Consider the following 12285-nt stretch of genomic DNA (forward strand, 5'->3'; position numbering starts at 1 on the left):
GGGAACATCAGAGACTAGAGCAGCTGGGACTGGGAGGCAGGATGGATCAGGACAGCAGTGATGAAGAGGGGGAAGGCTCCAAGTTGGGCCGCAAGGAGCACTGGGACGAGACGTATGCCCTAGAATTGGATAATCTTCAGGAGCATGGGGACGAAGGGGAGATCTGGTGCGTGGCTGCGCTGAAGCTGCTGAAGATCTGCCAACGCGGTGCCCCAGTCTGTGCATTCTTCCTAGTGTGCATTCTTCCCAGCCTTGCTGGCGTCGTGTGTGAGATACGGTGTGTACTGTTCAAGGCAAACCCTTGCCAAGGTGCAAATGGCGTTCCAAGGTGCCCAACAGTCAACTCAGGGGATAGCAATGAGAGTGACCTAGCTCTGTCCGTTTATGGTTCCAGCAACTTAAGAGGGCCATGCTCAAACTTTCTGTGGGTATTTGTGGGGACTTTGCCGCCTCGAAAATCTTTCAAGGCAGACGATGTGCATTGGCACGTACAGAGGTTGTCTGACAGTTGTTGTTGACGTCATCTGACGTGTCCAGGTTTGGAGAGGACGTAATGGACATGATGGTAGGCTGGACAGAGGAATTGGTGCACAGAGAATACCCCTCACAGGCCTCGGACGTAGCAATCTTGGATGTCGGGACCGGCAATGGCGTGTTGCCCCTGCAGCTTGCTCACCTCGGATTCACCAACCTGACCGGTGTGCACCCTGAACCTCAAAACATGCGATAAACATTGAGGCTTGCCATGCCTCTGCAGCTTGCAAGCCTCGGCTTACAGATTGAACAGAAAAGAAAATGGCATGTGCTCGAGAGCAGCTGGTTTCTGGCCTCTTCAGAGAAAAAGAGATGTGGGCAGATCAAGCATTTTTAGTACGAGAGAGGGCATGCTTCAAAACCAAATGCATATTTGTTAATGGTGCATGCATAATTGTTAATGGTGCATGCAGTTGAAGCTTGTGGCAAACCATACTTGATGTTGGCAACTAAATAATATTATTGTGGTTGTGCTGTTTGTCAGGCAGTGACTACAGCGCTGCAGCCATTAAGCTGGCGGCTGCAGTGGCAGAGCGGCGCGGTGTGCGGTCTGTGAATTGGGTTGTGGACGATCTCCTGCACAGCAGCATTTCTGACAGGTGAATTGCCAACCTTCATCCCTCAGTCGTTGTCACTGTTCATGGACAGGCTGTGATTCGATATCCAATCAGAGGCCGTCGTGCATGCCGCACGCTTATACTGCACTTCTGATGAAAGTCAGAAGTTTGCCATCTAGTTCACATCTGGTTGCCAGAGGCCCACGTTGAGGCGCCTTCAGCAGGCTCGGACTCATGCCTGAGCAACAGTGCTTTTAAGCACTGCCTTTCAAATTAGTGGTGAATGCTGTGCGGACAATACAGCATAGTGATGCAGAGATTTGACTGCATATCACCACTGGTGCAAGAAGCACTGACCAAGAGGAGATGCTGCTCGCAGGTTCGAGGTGGTCACAGACAAGGGCACGTTTGACGCAGTGGGCCTCTCCCAGGATGCAGCAGCCAACAGGAAGTTGTACATCACTGCAGTCAGCTCGCTGCTGAAGTCTGGGGGTCTCTTAGTCATCACATCTTGCAACACCACCCGGGAGGAGCTCACTGCCGAGTTCTGCGGCAGCAGGGGTTGCACACCTCGGAATGTTGATGCTCAGAACAGTGGGGTGGCTAGTGATCACAGAGAGGGACGCAGCCTGAATGGTGTCGAGGGGCTATCAGAGTCAGGTGCGTCAGCGGGTGGGGGAATTTTTGAGTATGTAGACCATGTACGGACATACCCAATGTTTCGGTTTGGCGGGGTCGAGGGCAGCAGAGTGTGCACGGTTGCGTTCAGACGCATCTAAGTGCTAGCTATGCTGTGGCACTCAGCGCTGACCGCAGCAGCTAGCTGTCAAGACTGCTGTTCGTTGCAGTGCCTACAGAATCGCAGGTATTTTAATTTTTTGTGTGACACTAGAATTGCATATACCGCAAAGATGCACCTCAACGTCCGGCATGCACTGTCTTGGGTCCTGGTTGCATTGCATTTCTAGCTTAAAACTGACATTACGAGCTCACGCTCGCATGTTAAATAAGGCGACAGAAGCATCTGCAGCGGTGGCTCGATACCCGCGCCTAAGCAATGTAATATGCTTCAACAGACAATGCCCAAGACTCGTTTGCATACGCATGCAAACCCATGCAAAACGCAATCAGCGAAAACATTGTGAGTTGACCGGTACCACCGCAATATCAGCGTGCTGCATGCCGAATCTTAGCTAAGCATAAGTTTTATAGAGTGATGCCACTATTAGTACCCATTTCGGGCCAGTTCACATGCAGCGGGCAACTATTCCTCACTCCACAGTAAGAAGCAGCCAGCAAAACTTGTAGGCTCATCAGCGGGCCTTCTTGGCGGCATGGCGGCTGAGGTGGATGAATACGTCAGTGGGATTACGTGACTTGCGCGTCTTATACCCCTTTGTGGGTTTGCCCCAGGGGGTCTGGCTGATGCGACCCTTGCGCTTGCCGCGGCCGCCGCCGTGTGGATGATCCACCGGGTTCATCGCCATTCCACGCGTCTGTGAAGGCCACACACACATCAGATAAGCTTACTGCATTGAGGAAATTTGCACAGCGCTGCGGTGCAAGTTGCCCCAGTGATCTTGTGCTGCACATTTATGCACCGACAGCGACAGAACAACAATTTCCTGATCTGCAGCAGCTTGTCTGCTAGCAGATTCCGGTTATCAATCACCCTACGTGCAGTTCCCAGCTGAAGAGCATTTGATAACAGCGGGGAACAAGCCACTAAATATTCTGCTAAACAACTCTGCAGCAACCAGCACTACGGTGTCGCATGAGAATAGCACAGCAAAATCGCCGTACGTGCCGGAAATGGCACCTTTGTGAGGCACGCAGGCAAGGAATGACCAGCATCATGGTCCCTTGCTTTGGATTGAGCACACCACCCTGCAGTATTGGCTTCCCTGAAAACAGGAAAGAAAAAAGGTAGAGGCAAGGAGTCGAACCGTGGGCCTCCTGCCGGACCAGCGCGCCGCTCCAGCCTTGCCGAGCTTGCGGTTCTTGTGCTGCGGGTTACTCAGCGCGCCCACCGTCGCCCGGCATGCCGCCAGCACCCGCCGCTGCTCCCCCGATGGCAGCCGCACCGTCGCATACCCGTCCGCACCTGCACAGCCATTCACATGCCTCATGCATTTGTGCATAAACTTCAGGTCCCTGCTGACTGTATTACTGTCGTCTGGCCCACCAGTTCTTAGCCTTTCCAGTGAGCTTACGAGCTCTGGCAGCACTTCAGCAAGGCACTAGCACACCCTGTAGTCTGTGGTGATGTTCGCAAGCAGCCGGCACAGGTCTGCCATGGACCATGAGGTTTACATAAGCAAAGAGACGCCAGAACGCCTCCTCCCGCAGTCCAATCCAAACCGATCCAAGGGACAGGGACCTCGGGTGCCAATTTTAGTACCATTAGAGCAGAGGAGCAAAAGTGTTGGAGGCCAGAGGGGAATGGAGGGCTAAATGCAAATCATATAAAAGGCACCTCTGGCAATGAGTGTGGCAGAAGTGCCTGCAGACCGCGCCATCTGGCCGCCCTTCCCCGGCCGCAGCTCCACATTGTGTATCTGCGCAGCCGACAAAAGCAGAAGATCAGATCACCAACGATGTCCATTCCACTTCAGCCACATGGCAGCAATCTGGCTCTGATGTCAGCGTGAGCGACAGAGAAGTGTTCGGTCTTGCACTCTTCAGGGAGATATGCATTCAGCAGATATCGGAGCGTGCATGTGGGAAATGGCGAGCAGGAGATTGCAGCATGTCAGCTGGTTACTGCAAATTGCAAGACTACAAAGCACAAGAAACGCGGAATACCCAGACAGCTGCAAAAGGAAGAATATACAATGTGATCGATCATGAGCCTCTGCCGAGGTGTCTCGTGCGTTACAGCATTTCCGTTTCACCAGAAGGAAAGGCAGCACTTCCTATTCACCCTGGTCATCAGTCTGCATTTCAGCTTGCATCTGGGTTTAAGTGAACAATATACATGGGAGCACTAGCACCTGCTGGCCGATGGGCATGGCGGAGAGGGGGAGGGTGTTGCCGGGGTGGATGGCAGAGGTGGGCCCCGAAGTGATGCTGTCACCAGGCTTCACCCCTTGCGGCGCCAGCACGTAGGTGAATCCGTTCTTCACGCCAGCCGCGGATCCTGCGAGCGCATGCAAAAGTGACTGCCATGTTTCATTGGTGTCTTTGGTTGTTGTGTCGATCACAGATGATCATGGGGCATGTTATGCAGGGCCTTTGTCCAGTGAAGGGCTGCCCATCAGGCACTGCGCTGCCTGTTCTGCCTTCCTCAATGTTCTGGAAAAGGTCTGCAAAGCACCTCCCTCGTCACACGCAAAGAGCAACGAAACTTTTGGCAAATCAGCAGCTGGTTTGTCAAGCAGGCTTCCTATTACACTTGAGAATTCTGACATCCCTTGGAGGCGCCCAGCAAGCAAGAATCAGCGCTGACCTTCTGGGTATTTGACAAGGGCAATGCGCGCAGTTCTGTTAGGGTCATACTCCAATCGCTCCACAGTGCCCACCTCGCCCTCGTGCCTCCTGCTAAAATCAATCTGCAGCCGCACAGCCAAGAATTGTCAAAAGATCCCCACAAGAACAGGTAACATGCAATGATTATTAGCTGCTTCCGGCCTTATGCAGATGAATTTTGCCACCACAGAATTTCCGAGGTGGGGCAAATAACATGCTGGTCTGAAGGTCTGGTACAGCAGCATTGGAGCTGGTGAAATTGTGCAGGTCAGTCACGCATCTCTTGGTGCTGTGGTGCCACAGAGGGACACCATAGTGGGCTGCCATGTTCTTCAATACACGCTGCAGGAAAGGGGGCGCACAAATCTGTACAGGCGCTTGCTGCCGCCGCCGCGGTGCCACACAGTGGTGCGGCCCTGGTTGTTCCGGCCTCCGCTTTTCCGCAGGCCCATCGTGAGTGGCCGGTATGGCCTGCCAGCCCATAAGTCCTCCCGGGTCGTCACTATGCGCCCCCTCAGCCCTGCAGCGCATTGCAAACGATCAACCCCGTTTGCAACGTGCACACCTCAGTCCTGCATAGATCCTCCGTGAAGTATGATTGGCTTGCATGCGTCCGCCATTGTGATCACAAACTGGCAAATAAGGGAGATATGGGATTGTGAAAGCTGATGGACGTCTGCTGATGAGAGTTTGATAGGAACAGAACAGGAAAGGGGCAGCCCAGGGGAGCTCACCAGGCGTCGTGGGCTTGTAGACTTTGAGGCCTGCATTTGTGGAGTTGTGCCGCAGATGCAGGAAGCCCACCCACCAGTCTGCCAAGCAGGTCAGCCCTACATAAGATCAACACACCAGAGATCAGGCCGAGAACTATTTTGGGACACTCAGCAAACTCAGAAGTGCGAATGCTCAGGTCAGATGTCATTGAGTGAGAAGTGGGAAAGTGCACACCCTGGCCCTGGCAGCTGGGCAGAACAACGCTCGTCGATTTTTGTGCCACCGTATCCTGCGAACAATACACGAAGAGGTTTTGGTCTAGCAAGGAGATGATACAAGCCTGGCAGCTACTCCATGCCACTTGTCTGGGGTTCATGAACGACAATGCTATGCTTTGTGAATAATAAAAGAATAATGATTATACCTGCGACCCCAGAAGACCGCTGCATAACCTTTGCAGGCCTGAAGAACGAGCAAACCTCTGCAGCATCGCAGCCGAGAGTTTGCGGCGCCCACGCTGATTAGCAACTAAAACTCGTAGATGGAGAGATAGAATGCCAAATATATTGTTGTGAGCTGACAGATGTAGGCTAACAACAGAATTGCTGGTCGCAAATTCTAGACGTGCCCCAGATCAACTACCTATTTCTTCCCCACAGTAGAATAGGCCATTCGATGCTGACGAGAGAGTATTGCAGCGGATAGATAACATTTGGCCGATGGATTTTCAGCTGTGATCGATGTTGCAGGTGTGCCATGCATAGCAGGGGGTGGATCGTGGTCACTCGTCGGTCCACCCTGAGTGACAAGGACATGCCCAGAATTCCCAAGATAAGCATCTCTGGGACGTATAAAGTTTGGAACACTGCTGAATAGGTTCGCATTTGAGGGTTTAGAAGGTGTTCCAGGTCAATCTTCCTTGTCTAGGAATTTGGCAAGAGTGGCTTGGTCAGCATGGAGTGATGGGCACGCCATCGGTGCTGTCTGTCGCGGGTCCAATGCGTCCCTATGCATCCACACCTGCCAAGTTGCCTTGTGATAGTCCACAAATCCCCTTTACAGCCCAGAGCTGCCCACGTTGCTGGCCTCGACGTGCTTTTGGACAGAGGCAAAATTTCAGCAGGAGCAAGAGGCAACAGCATGCTAGAGCCGTGAGATGTTGCAACACAAATGCATTTCAGGGAGGCAGCTTCGGCTCAGCATCCCATGAGCACAATGTTCGGCTCACCACCAAGCTAAGATCTGCCTCAGTCAGGACAGCTAGCACAACATCCATGCCTGTGCCTGGAGGCAGGGACTTCTTTGCGTGGTTGGTGGACCTCCCATGGAACCGTGTGGGCGTCTGGGTGGTTGTGGCCTGGTTCATGTACCAATTGAAGGACTTCTTTGGGGTGTGCTCCTGCCGCCTAGCTCCCACTGCCTCCCATTCAAGAGACCCTGCCCCTGCTGTGGCCCACAAGCCCCCAAAGCTGTATCTCACACATTTCACATCCATGCCTTTAATTATTGGTCACATCCCAAGTCCTTCAGCGGATGTGGTGAACTGTTGCCCATGTGCTGCAGATCGCTATGGGCACGTTTGTGCTGTCCTTCATCGGGAATGGCTTTGTGCGGAGCGCGCAGCGGACGATGCCCTTTCCAGCGACCATCCCTGTCGGGATGCGCCGCAAGTTCCTGGTCCTCCTCTACTTCACAGCAATCGTGTCGTGCGTGACGCTGTTTGGCGTGATGACCATCCCTGACATCATCCGCGAGGCCGCCGACTTTGTCAGCCGGCTGCAGAGCGACTCCATCTGGGTCGTCGTGCTGGAGAAACTGCGCCAGGGCCTTGGGTGTGTACCCCTTGCTTCTGGGGGATAAAGAATGAGGTCGGGGGTCAGTTGAAGCCATGCATGCTGGTGGCTGTGTTGGCTGCATGCACATGGATTGCAGAGAAGAGATCAATCATCACTTTTTCCAGGGCTTCTTCCAATTACTTCTGCTAAATCAAGGGCCTGGGCATCGCAGCTCAGCATTGGAGTAGACAAGAAAATTGCACTTGAGTTTGCACATGAGATTTATGGGCTGTGCAGGGATGGCATGATGGAACAGTTGGAGCGATTCCTGCTCGTCGCCAGCGGGGATGAGCTCACAGGCGCGCCCCACTTACGTTGTCCGTACTTTTTGCACTCGACTGCACATCCAAAGAACGCGATAGCTCGATGAAGTCATCTGCTGTGCCGCCCCGCTCGAGCAGCTGATGCATCTCAAACACTGCATAGCCATCTCTGATCAGCGCTGCACTAATGCGGCGCCGAACCATCAGAGATGGCTATGCAGTGTTTGAGATGCAACAGCTGCTCGAGCGGGGCGGCACAGCAGATGACTTCATCGAGCAGTCCCACTCTCTGACACTCCCAGAGATGTGGGCGCCACTGGGTGGCCTTGATCGCAGCAAGTGCTTTCATTTCTATTGGATGGGATTTGCTGCAATCCTGCCCACTCTATGGTACCCACAGTGTACTCAATGCAATGCATGCGACAGTGGAGCACTTGAGCTATGCCTGCCATAAACGCAAGCTTATCTCAGGCTCTCTTGAAGGTCAATTTGATCTGCACAAGGGGCCCTTGGCGCAGCCTGCCTGCTCTGTTGTGCCGACAGTGTCTATAGAATGCATGCGTTGTCAAGGGACAGACTGAGCTCAGCCCACCCACATGAGAGATCAACCTTTGATGTCAATTGATCTGCGCAGGGGCAATCGGCACCAACGGCGCGCAGTGGCATTCGTGGACGGCGGAGAGGACGGCCTACCTGGGCCTGGTGCTGCAGAAGATGCTGCGCGGCTACACCGAAGCTGCCGTCTCCTTCACCTCATCCCTTGTCACTTTTGTTTCACGCTTCGCTGTTCAGGCATGTACCTCTCTCCCCGTTCTATCTCAAAGAAGCCCATGAGCCATTCTGCGGGGCTTCACATGAGCAGCTCTCGCTATAGAAGCTGTGCGCGCCAGCTTGTGTCTGCATATCCTTCCAAGAACGATAGCGCAATCAGAGCAGAGATTTCGCGTCTGCTGTTCTTGCGGAAGTGTGCCAGCTACAAGCCCTGCACACTATTTGTCATTCACCCTCCCTGACCGCTTGATACCCCCACAATACACATGTCAGATCACCTGCATGCTTCCATACGGCATATACTATAAATGAGGTACTCCACATGCAGGTTGGTGTGAGCCTGGTGCTGAGTTTCATGGTGGTGTGGGATCTGCCCACGATATCGCGCGGAGTGTCGTCCCTGCAGACCAGCCGCCTGGCGCCCATATACAACGAGGTGGCCCCCTCCGTCGCCGTCTTCGGCCAACTCTTCGGCAAGGCCCTGCAAGCCCAGGTGCGCAGCACTCAAGCAGTAATTTCGATGTTGCCAACTTCCTTGCTGGAGGCGCAAGCACCTCAGGCAGCTGTTCTGGGCGCAAATGTGGTTTGATTTTGTGAGGACGTTTGCGCCCATGGGTCAGTTTGGGCGGTTCCCTGGAAGTAATTTATGCATGCGGTAAGGCTCTCCATGGGAGTATCGCCTCCCTAGGCTGAGCACGGGCCTGCTGAGTTCAGCGAGGCCAACACTTTTTGGAAAGCTCTGCAGCATGTGAGCCTTACCAGTGCTGGTTCCTGCTCTGTATCCAGTGTGGCGGACAAGGGAGGAATTCGAGAATCTGTGAAGCGCAGCATTTCCCTTTCCACTAATCAAATTGGTGAACTCATTGGCCCGCCGTCTCTGAGGTTCTCATGCACACGCAGTGCTGGCCAAACAAGCCTGTTGGTAAAGCTGGAATATCAAAAGTTGAAAAATCTCGTTTGCGCTGGTGAAGAGCATCGCTTATCGACTGGAGTGGTCTGCAGGCGCGCATAGCGCTGGTGAACACGGCGCTGACGGCGGCAGGCATGTGGACCCTGGCGATTCCTGGCCTGGGCCTGCTGTCGCTGTTTGTTTTCATCTGCTCCTTCATCCCCATCGCCGGCTGCTTCATCTCCACCGTGCCCATTGCATTCGTCGCTCTCACTGAGTACGGCTTCCTCAAGGTGGCTGCCCTCTCTCCCTCTTGCCGCTTTTTGTAGTCCTTGAGATATCAATCAACATCTTGTAGTTGGACTCCCCCATAATATGGCTGCTGTATGGTGCCTGCCCTTGGCATGGCAATGTGCAGGAGCCAAGGCTACTGCCACTTGAGGCGTCAGTTGTCAGGCGGAGCTTTGTCATTGCTGAGAGGGCACTTTGAGCTGGGATGCGGTTGGATTGTGTCGTGCCTGGGGAGCTTGTGCCTGCGGCTTGGGTGGTCGGAAGACCTCTTACATCTTTGGAACCAATATTTGGATATTAAAGCATGCAGTCCAGGTGTCTTGGGTAAAATTGCCATGTGCTGAGTGGAGCTACTTGTGTGCTCCTTGCAGCTGGCGTTGGTGATCCTCATGGTCACGGGCATCCACTTCATAGAGGCGTACGGCCTCAACCCGGCCATCTACTCAGCGCACCTGAAGCTGCACCCGCTGCTGGTGCTGACCGTGCTGGTGGTGGCCGAGCACTCCCTCGGCGTTTGGGGCCTCCTCCTGGCAGGTGTGCACCGCACCCTGCCACATGCATGCATGCATGCATGCATGCATGCATGCATGCATGCAGCTAGGTGGATCTGATTCTATTGTGGCAGCTGCTCGGCAGCTGCAACAGGGTGATTTGAGCATGAATTGAGGGAGAAGTGAAGTTCTTGTGACAGCTGCTGGGGTGCTGCAACTGGTTGACTGCCTGAAGTGAGCCTGAAGTGAAGCATAGGTGTTTGCTCATGAATATCTGTCCTTCTCCCAAGGCCCAGCATTTGCGATGGGCACTGATTCTGTCCTGCAGGGCACACTTAGACACATTGCTCCTTGCAGTGCAAAGTCTATCTTAGTAACAAATACAGCTGCAGATGTATGCTGACGGCATCCCATGCCAGTCCCGCATTGTCAGAGAACAACGGGTTGACTTCTTATTTTGACAAGGCCCCAAACTCCCAGGAGGCTTGCAGCCACCGGGTAATCTAGCGCACAGCTATCCGCCCCATCTTTAGCAAAGAGCTCTGTGTAAGCACACGCAGTGATCATAATCAGACCAAGAATGCATGTGCTTCTGCAGTGCCCCTGACGGTCTTCACACTGGACTACTGCATCCGCTATCCGGCCTGCAGTGTGACTGACGTGGCAGCGCGTGAGCTGGCGACTGTTTCGGTGGCCGACTACGATGATGACGTGGTCTATGACAGCCGCTTTGACCGCTTCATCGATGAGAGCTCTGAAGCCTCGGTCGTGCGCCAATAGCCGATATGCACATTCAGCTCTCAGATCTTTGACAATACAGCCCTGTTGAGTTTCCTGCACTGCAGCATTGTTTGCCGCGGGATGATCTGTGCGGAAAGTATCATGCAGTGTGCGGCAAATAAGGAGCACTGCTCCTCTGATCATGATCATTGCATGGCCCATGGAGACTGGCTCAGGAACACTGACTTAGTTCTGTTGCGATATGACCATGTGTGGTTTGTTAGGAGGGAATTCATGTCATATGGCGCCGTGTGCTTTTGGACTGTTGACATGAGGCGCTTGCCAGTAGCGCTGCAAGCCGGCGAGACTGACTCAATTGGCGGAAAATGTTTTTACAGTACAATGTGGCATGGCCATGACCCAAGCATAAATTTCGCTTCAAAATAAATTCAAATGTTCTGACTCAGCTTGGAGTCGCAAAGTACGTTTGTAACAAGCAGCGCTATGTTTATTATCTTGAAACTCTTGAGCCATGTATGGTGCCATGCATGATGATCCTTGTCAGAGAGAGAGAGAGATTACACTTTTTCCAGCCACACAGGGCTGATTAAGCGTCCCACATATCTCAAACCATCAGTAGCACACACGTCATGAATACTCGAAAATATGCATCCCAGAACGCAGACAAGTATCAACTGCCAAAAAGGACTGCAGGCTGCTTGTGGATGTATGTCGGTCCAAATCAGCGACAAGTTAAGGGCAGGACATGGACGCAAATCACAGGCCAAACAGATTGTGCGTGCTGCGGGTAGGTCCAGCCATTTGCTGTCATTGTAAAGACTGCCCAGATCCTTGCAATAACAGCGCTTCTCGGTGAAACAAGCAAGGGGGGTACCCAATGCCCCACAATGCTTGCCGCCACCTGTATTGCTAAGCTACTACACAGCAGCATGTAGACCCGTACCGAACCAGCAATGCAAGATCACCAAACAGATCCTAAGACCTGCACTTGCACTGTGGATCAAGTACCCCCACAAGGAGCACAGCTGAGTGGTTTGCAAAGGCACACCTGGACTGGCAGGTGTTCAAGGAGCTGCAATCAGGTGAAAACTGCAGGAGGTTAGACTGAGATCTCCTCAAAAGCCCCAATACAGCTTGTATGCGCTTTGTCCTAGGTTTGGACCAGGACCCTGAACATCCTGCCTGGGTTTGGCAGGGCACACACAAGAACGCAACACCGCAAAACCTGCTTGTTCTGTAAAAGGTCTCATGGCCATTTCTATTATTGCGGTCGATTCTTCGCGTCAGACAATGATGCAAACAGCCGTCGCATCCTTCTTTTACTGGTAATGGCGGCTGGCGGCTGTTGCCTCTTCCGCCCCAACCAAAGATTGGCCGTCCTAGATATTCTTACTACTGCGTCATTAAGATCAATTTATTGTTATGCTTCCCAGCCGCTATCGCCTGGCCTCTGTCTGCTCCACTTTTGTATACCCACATTGTTGCTGTCAGGGCCGCCTCTGTTGAAGCGTCGCTTTATGCCCGGCGATTATTTCGTCTAATTACATCCTTTTCATTGAAATCTCTGTGATGTTGCCTGGCTGCTGAAGCCCGACCCAGTTGATCAGTGGTTTATGGTGATGCCGTTAACTGTAAAGGGCCGCCTCTATCGAAGCACCTTGCCCAGCCATTATATATGTTGCCATGATTGTCGAGGAGCCGGATCCCGAAGGACCCAGGCCCCACCCAAAG

General features: G+C 53.2%; 4 protein-coding genes across 4 annotated transcripts; 3 read left to right on the forward strand and 1 right to left on the reverse strand.

Moving 5' to 3' along the window:
- Positions 1-41: 41 nt before the first annotated feature.
- Positions 42-1870, forward strand: COCSUDRAFT_37587 (S-adenosyl-L-methionine-dependent methyltransferase; the record flags this gene model as incomplete). Its single annotated transcript, XM_005645153.1, has 5 exons — positions 42-166; positions 538-698; positions 1019-1133; positions 1471-1652; positions 1761-1870. The coding sequence occupies 5 exons, from the start codon at positions 42-44 to the stop codon at positions 1868-1870; spliced, it is 693 nt and encodes a 230-aa protein (XP_005645210.1).
- Positions 1871-2404: 534 nt separating this feature from the next.
- Positions 2405-5990, reverse strand: COCSUDRAFT_48359 (ribosomal protein L2; the record flags this gene model as incomplete). Its single annotated transcript, XM_005645154.1, has 9 exons — positions 5698-5990; positions 5508-5562; positions 5294-5389; positions 4922-5079; positions 4540-4642; positions 4085-4230; positions 3568-3649; positions 3038-3195; positions 2405-2587 (listed from the first exon to the last, which is right to left on the reverse strand). Exons 1-9 carry the CDS (start codon positions 5761-5763, stop codon positions 2405-2407), a joined length of 1047 nt encoding a protein of 348 aa, XP_005645211.1. The 5' UTR covers positions 5764-5990.
- A 150-nt stretch (positions 5991-6140) lies between these two features.
- Positions 6141-10593, forward strand: COCSUDRAFT_48360 (hypothetical protein; the record flags this gene model as incomplete). The annotated part of the gene is made up of 8 exons (XM_005645155.1): positions 6141-6664; positions 6837-7105; positions 7346-7422; positions 8006-8133; positions 8471-8635; positions 9145-9324; positions 9694-9856; positions 10412-10593. The coding sequence occupies exons 1-8, from the start codon at positions 6236-6238 to the stop codon at positions 10591-10593; spliced, it is 1593 nt and encodes a 530-aa protein (XP_005645212.1). The 5' UTR covers positions 6141-6235.
- Positions 10594-11199: 606 nt separating this feature from the next.
- COCSUDRAFT_33854 (hypothetical protein) lies at positions 11200-11657 on the forward strand (the record flags this gene model as incomplete). The annotated part of the gene is made up of 3 exons (XM_005645156.1): positions 11200-11268; positions 11346-11478; positions 11572-11657. 3 exons carry the CDS (start codon positions 11200-11202, stop codon positions 11655-11657), a joined length of 288 nt encoding a protein of 95 aa, XP_005645213.1.
- Positions 11658-12285: the final 628 nt, after the last annotated feature.

Source organism: Coccomyxa subellipsoidea, assembly GCF_000258705.1.
Source record: "Coccomyxa subellipsoidea C-169, whole genome shotgun sequence".
NCBI classification, from domain to species: Eukaryota; Viridiplantae; Chlorophyta; class Trebouxiophyceae; family Coccomyxaceae; genus Coccomyxa; species Coccomyxa subellipsoidea.